This window comes from Camelus bactrianus, chromosome X, assembly GCF_048773025.1.
Source record: "Camelus bactrianus isolate YW-2024 breed Bactrian camel chromosome X, ASM4877302v1, whole genome shotgun sequence".
In the NCBI taxonomy this organism is placed as follows: Eukaryota; Metazoa; Chordata; class Mammalia; order Artiodactyla; family Camelidae; genus Camelus; species Camelus bactrianus.
Genome location: NC_133575.1, coordinates 73,342,298 through 73,349,034, shown reverse-complemented (window position 1 = coordinate 73,349,034; position 6,737 = coordinate 73,342,298). Strand labels below are relative to the sequence as shown.

At 39.1% G+C, this 6,737-nt stretch overlaps 1 protein-coding gene across 1 annotated transcript; it reads right to left on the bottom strand.

Annotated features, from left to right (window-relative positions):
* Positions 1–1,453: 1,453 nt before the first annotated feature.
* PABPC5 (poly(A) binding protein cytoplasmic 5) lies at positions 1,454–5,456 on the bottom strand. The gene is made up of 2 exons (XM_010952654.3): positions 5,228–5,456; positions 1,454–4,655 (listed from the first exon to the last, which is right to left on the bottom strand). The coding sequence occupies exon 2, from the start codon at positions 4,511–4,513 to the stop codon at positions 3,365–3,367; it is 1,149 nt and encodes a 382-aa protein (XP_010950956.1). The 5' UTR covers positions 4,514–4,655; positions 5,228–5,456; the 3' UTR covers positions 1,454–3,364.
* Between the last annotated feature and the right edge of the window lie 1,281 nt (positions 5,457–6,737).

The following is a 6,737-nucleotide window of genomic DNA, read 5'->3' as shown; positions in this document are numbered from 1 at the left end:
AGCAAACAAATGGAGGGATATAATCCACAGATTATGAATTCATTAATTCAACAAGTAACCATGGAATGCTAACCATGTTCCAAATATTGTCATAAGTGCTTGCAAACACCTGTATCATCTAGATTCAGTCATTTATTGATACATTTTTAACTGTTCCCTTAAATCAGACCATTTATTTATAGGTAAGATGGTATTCACTCCATTCCTAAATATTCTTTTAAAGAAATAATTATTCTATTTTTTTTCCACTGGGCTAAACATATCACTTACACATGTAACATCTGATTTTTTCCCTTAACCACAGATTCAACCAGAAAGGCATCAGTATGCTTGAAACTTCCTGTACAGAAATCCTCCCCCAAATAACCATTAATATGATGTTTTGCAATCACAAAAAAAAATTATTAATTTTCTTCTCCCTGGGCACATTTGAAGTTGGTACAAGTGACTGTTTTGAAAAGCTAAGAAAAAAAAGAAAAACAAAAAAATCTTGTATTAAACAGTCCATCATTAAGTTGATCACTGATAGTACAGTTTTACTAATTATCTTGTGCTAGAAAGTGAACAATAATCTATTTTTAATGCTTTGTCACTGATTTAAACTGTTCAGTTGCTTTGATCCCCTTTGGAAGCCTTAATTATTAGAAGCCTATTACATGTAGCTAAAAATGAAAAGTACAAGACTGAAAAACTACCCAGATGTTTGAATTCAAATAGAGATTACCTTTCCTTTATATTTCCTCCCTGCTTTTAACCTCTTGAATTTACAGAGTTCTTTTCACTATTTCTCAGGGTCCTAACATGTATTTTATCAGTACTTAACCATATTTTAATTACTCCTTTTCTTTATACTGACTTTTTGAAAATAGTAATAATTTAAGTACTTAAATAATTTCTCCAAAGGCATTAAATGCTTATACTTAAAGATTTTTACCCTCTAGAAATCGTCAGCGATTTATCCTGAATCAAAGCATTTGTAAAGGTCAGAGGTTAACACTGACACTTCAGGTTATAAATTTAAATGAAAACTGGAAATGGGGGAAAGGAAGAGAGAGTACATATGGTAAATAATTACCAATGTAAGGGTTTTAAATTTTATTTGAAGTTGCTTCATTTTCATATACTTTAATGATCACACGATGTAAAGCAAGTAGGCTCATAAAATATGAAAAATTATATCCCGTGATTTTTTTCCCTTTGTCAGTTTAAATGAAGAATATACCTTGAACACTTTTCAATCTTTTGATACATATATATCAATATAATGCATTTTACATGCTATAGATATTTTTATCAAGCTCATATAGTTCATACTGTTTTTAAGCCAAGATGTTTGTCACAGCTTGTTTACAAATGTAGAAAACATTGAAAAACATAAATCTCAATTCAATAATGAACTACTTAGATAAGTTAGAGTACATCCACACAATGGAATACTACACAGTCACTAAAATGATGATACAGATCAGTATTTATTGATATGAAAAGATGATTATGTTTTAGCTTAAACTTTAAGTAAAAACATGACAGTACACATAGTATGTTTTCTTGTTTGTTTGCAAAACTGTGTATACATAGGAAAAGGCATGGAAGGCTATGTACGCACTTAAAATATTAATAGTGGTTATCTCTGAATTCTGGGAATTTTACTTCCTTCTTTATAAATTTCTGAATTGTATACTTTTTATTTTACAAGGAGCATTTATGTCCGTAATCAATAAAAGCAGAAATTTCCATTTGAAAATATTTGATAATGATATATAAGAAATTTATAGATAAATGATTACATAGAAACTGGTTATGCTCAATATTTTAGGGGCAAATAGCTAACAAAAGTGTTAATGAAAGTATGTCTTTATATTGTATTATGTATGAATCCAAAGATTTCTATATAAGGTAATAAAAACCAATTGGAAATAGAAACAAAACATTTTCAGATGGTTGGATCTGTGGTATGAGTGAATCTTATTTTTAGAAGGCAATTATTGATATTTGACATCAATTAGGTATTTATTTCTCTAACTCCAAAGTAGATTTGAACTCACATATATTAAAAGAAAAGCAACCCAAAGAAAACATAGAAGTAAGTGTAACATGGATGGAAGATAGATGAGTATGGAGAAGGAGGACCTGCAAGTGAAACACGGAAAATTTGTAACATAGAAATTACAGGCTGAATAATGTAACTGCAACATAGAACAGAACATTTTGTCACAACTTCCAAGCAGCCGGACAAAAAGAGAACCATGCTTGATTAATAGCTCTCATATGGTAGATGGAGGCACATGATTTCATCAAGAGAGACCACCTTTTCCTTTGAAACATCTGCAAATATTATCTCCTGGATATATCCAACAATTTACAGGAGATGATGAGAACTTTAACAGAAGATGTACTTCAAAGTAGTTTTCAAAATCATTGCATGGATTATTTACTTTCTACATTGACGCTTAATAAAGGCTGAAGGTAATCTCAAAGTTACCCATACATAAAGGCAATTCAGTGCTGTTATTCACTTTTCTTGTTAATTAAACAGGATCCAAGTATACCTACTAAGGAGTTTTAAAAAATGAGCGCTAAGAATGCTCGTTAGACTAGTCTTCAAATATTAAATTTCTCAGGAAAGGTTTTTAAGATGAAACTTAGAATTTAAATAATCAATGCCTAAAGTGTTAATTTTCTAAGGGACTGATTGAGAAAACACCAATATGCTTATTTCTTTGGGTGTGAAATTAATAAAGAAATCTCTCAGCACTTAGTCAAAGCCACTATCGAGTCTGTGATATGCCCACAATATATTAAAAAAAAGGAAAACTATATCAATAAATAAAGGGAAGAAAGAAAGCGCACATCTTTAAAAAAAGAATATTCATTTTAAATAATAATTTAAAGTGAAATTATGCACAAATATTAACTGGATCATATACACATTCCCCTGCTTTACTGATTTCTCAAAAAGCAAGTTAGAAGTTTTCACTGTGATAGATTCAGAAGTAAGGACCATTTAGAAAATATGTTCATAGAAGAAATTAAATTTAGTAATATTATTGAAATAAGGAAGGAAATATACTCTATCAGTTACTTCACCTTGACTGGTTTAGGGAAAAAAAGTGTGTGGAGGGATAAACTTTATTCTACACATTACTAAGGGTATTATATCGAAAAATAGTACAAAATGACAGTTTTACGATTAGAAATCATGTTCTTCACTAAAATGAACAAGGTTCTCTAGTTTCACTCTTTTTCAAAAGAAAGTATTCACTTAAAAAACCTGGGAATTGGCATAAAATAACCTCTTATCACAAAGTAGCCCAAACTAAGCAGGCACCAGCTTAAGGCTGAAACAAACTGGGCATTCTTCTTTTCACCACCTGCGCCTGGCCTGGCCCAGGGTGACATGCAGGGGCTTGGAGCCCACTATACGACCATTCATCTCATCTACTGCTTTGGTAGCTTCGTCAAAAGAGGAGAAGCAGACGACACCAAACCCTTTGCCCTGCCCCACTTCCACCATCACTTTGGCCCGGCTAATTGATCCAAAGGGAGAAAATTCCTCCTTCAGTTTTTCATCATCGATGGTCTCATCCAGATTCTTAATATAGACGGGCACCCCTGGAGGACGACTTTTTTCTTTTAATCTCAGCCGCTCAAATCTTCGCCTTAACTCAGCCAGACGTTCAATTTTCTTCTGTGCTCGCCCCACGTAGAGGACTTTCCCATCGATGGACTTGCCATGCAGGTCTAACACAGCCTTCTGAGCAGCCTCGTGTGTCTCGTATCTCACAAAGCCAAAGCCTTTAGATTTCCCACTGGCATCTCTTATCACCTTAACGCTCTCCGTGGGCCCATACTCACTGAAAATTTCCTTCAGTTTGTCGTCATCCACATCATCGCCAAAGTTTTTAACAAAAACATTGGTGAAAGTTGCTCTATCCCTAGTTCTAACTTCAGCAGCCCGCTCTTCGGGAAATTTGAATCGGCCAACATAGACCTGGCGGTTGTTGAGCCGCACCCCGTTCATGTGCCAGATGGCCCGATTGGCAGCGGCCAGGCTGTCAAAGTGCACATAGGCATAACCCTTAGAGCCATTGTCATCGCACACGACTTTGCAGGATAGAATGTTACCAAAAGCGGAAAATAAGTAAAACAGGGCCCTATTGTCTATGGATTTGTCCAGGTTTTTGATGAATATGTTTCCCACGCCAGACTTTCTTAAGCGGTCATCTGGCTGAGACCACATCAGGCGGAATGGTTTGCCGTTGATCAAATCAAAATTCATGGTGTTAAGGGCCCACTCAGCATCCGCAGGAAAGCGGAAGTTAACATAGCCATAGCCCAGGGGGCTGCGGGTCACCGGGTCACGGCAGATTCGGGTGAAGCGCAGAGGGCCAGCGGGCCTGAACTTTTTATATAACATGTCCTCGGTGACATCTGGGTCCAAGTCACCCACGTACAGGGCAGCCTTGAGGTACTTCTTTTTCTTGCCAGCAGGATTAGGCTCCCCACTCCCCATTTCTCTGAGCACAGGGAGGAGGCTCTCTTGAGAGAGAAAAAAAAAAGCTGCTTTCTCTAAGCTATGGGCCAAGCAGCTGTTCACAAACAGCAAAAAGCCAAGGCGAAGGAAGCTAAAAGCAGACTCAGAATCACTGTTGAGGCTGAGAAAATGAAGTTCAGAAACAGCTGGTCAGCAGGCTCAGAACACACGCACCAGACAAAAAAAAAAAAAAGCACCCCAATAACGAATCTGTTCTCCCTACCGGGGGTGGGGGGGGGGGGCGGGGGGCTTATCATTTCCACCCATTCAGATTTAAAATCAGTTTCCAAAGCCAGTCGTAGGAAAGAAATTTCCCTTTCCCCGTGAAACTGTAAGAAATCATCAAGCAGCTGGCTGGCTCCCCACATTTAGCTTGGCCGACAGAGGCCTCATGGCCCGTTTTCCGCATAAATATAGGCCTCAAGCTAGTGTTGGCTTAAAATGGTATCAACAAGGGCAGGGGCCGAGCGTGTATTCCTCCGCCGGCCGCCTGACCGCTCTCCGGCGGGCTCGCGGCTCACTAAGGCCGCTGCACACACTCAGCGTCAGCGAAAAGGGCAGACTGGACACTTGGTGCGCTGCGGCCGGCAGACAGGCTGCAGGCGGCGGATCGCACAGAGAGACAGACAGACAGACACACGCGCGGGGGACCGGAGACCGCCCAGATACCCAAGATGCCCACTGGGTACGGACCGAGTGACGCGCGGTGATTTCGGCAGCCCGAGACTCGCGGCGGGTCCGGAGGGACTGACTGGCAGACGCGCACTGGGTCAGCTCAGACGCGAGGCGGTTCCGGACAGATGCGGGGCGGAGTCAGGAGAGAAGGGCAGATGCGCGGCGGGCGGGCAGAGCGCCGACCGATGGACAGCGATTGCTCCCCGTAGGACAGACCGACCCAGGGACTAAAAAGCCTGTAGCTGTGGTAGGGCGGGGCGCAAGGAAACCCGGAACCGTGCTAAGTAACTTCCCGCTTGCTCTGTGCCAAGATGTTAAAAAAAAAAGAAAGAAAGAAAGAAAGAAGATGAAAATGGTTTCCAGATTTTTTTTCTTCTTTCTGAAATTGTATTTATTATTTTAAAACATTATCTTTAGGCTGCTGACCCCCAAATCACAGAAGGTGACGACCTAAGCTGAAAGAACTCTCATAAGTTGTGGTTGTTTTCAACCAATTTCCTAAATCATTTCTGCTTCGAAAATAGCATATAGGATGCATACTCTCCTGAGTGCATTGGAAAGTCAGTCAACAGCTGTACGGGACTCCCAGTCCGGTGTTAAATGATCACAGGGTCAAATAAAACGCAGGGCCATGTTGTGGTTGGCCTTTATTCTTACTCCATTAAAGTGCAACATAATGGGAGCATTATCCCCAGGTAGTAGGCAGTGTTTTTCATTGCTCCAGTAATACTAAGGCTTTAATGATTGGAGAGCCATAAAATGGCTTTTAGTGGTACTTAGTGCCACAAAACGTTGAAGATGTGCTGCCTCCGTAGTCACAAATTACAAAATCTTACTTAAAGAGACAAAAGCTGCAGAATCAATGCAAAATGTGTAATGAATGTTCTCGGATGAAATAAACACGTAAAGATATAGGCACTTTACACAGTTAATTCCTAATTTTAACATGAGTTGTCAGCTTTAAAGCATTGCAAGGAACAATGCTGTAAGGTTAGACACAAAGGGGAGGTTTCCCAAGAAGACCTCTCTTTAAAGTTTGTGAGGAACTGTTTTGGAGAAGAATGTGACCGTGTCTTCGGAAAATCTTCAGTGTTTTTAACACACAAGTCAACCAGCCCCTTCCACGAGCCCTCCCCTCAAAAAGAAAATCCAGACAAACATGTAACAGTAGGGTGGGAAAGATCCTGCCCCCCCCCCCCAAAAATTGGAGAGAAGGACATTGCCCAAAGGGTGTTGTCTTAAGAGGAAATTCTTAGAATAACAGGCTAAATTCATGTGCATGTATTGCTTCATTTTCTACATTTTCTATTAGTGGTATCATTGACTAAAGAGGACAATTTACCCTTATTATTTACTCAAATATTTAGTGATTTTTCTTTACTGAGACATTTGTTCTTGCTTTCTAGGGTTCCTGCTTAGCCAAGACATGGAAACTATGTGAGAAAAGGCAAATACAAGCAAAGAAGTATATAGACTAATAAAAACTGGTCTTAAAATATGACCACAGCGACTAACATGTAGAAACACT

Coding starts and splice junctions, on each gene's coding strand:
- PABPC5 (XM_010952654.3), bottom strand. CDS start 4,513: ATGGGGAGTGGGGAGCCTAATCCTGCTGGCAAGAAAAAGAAGTACCTC.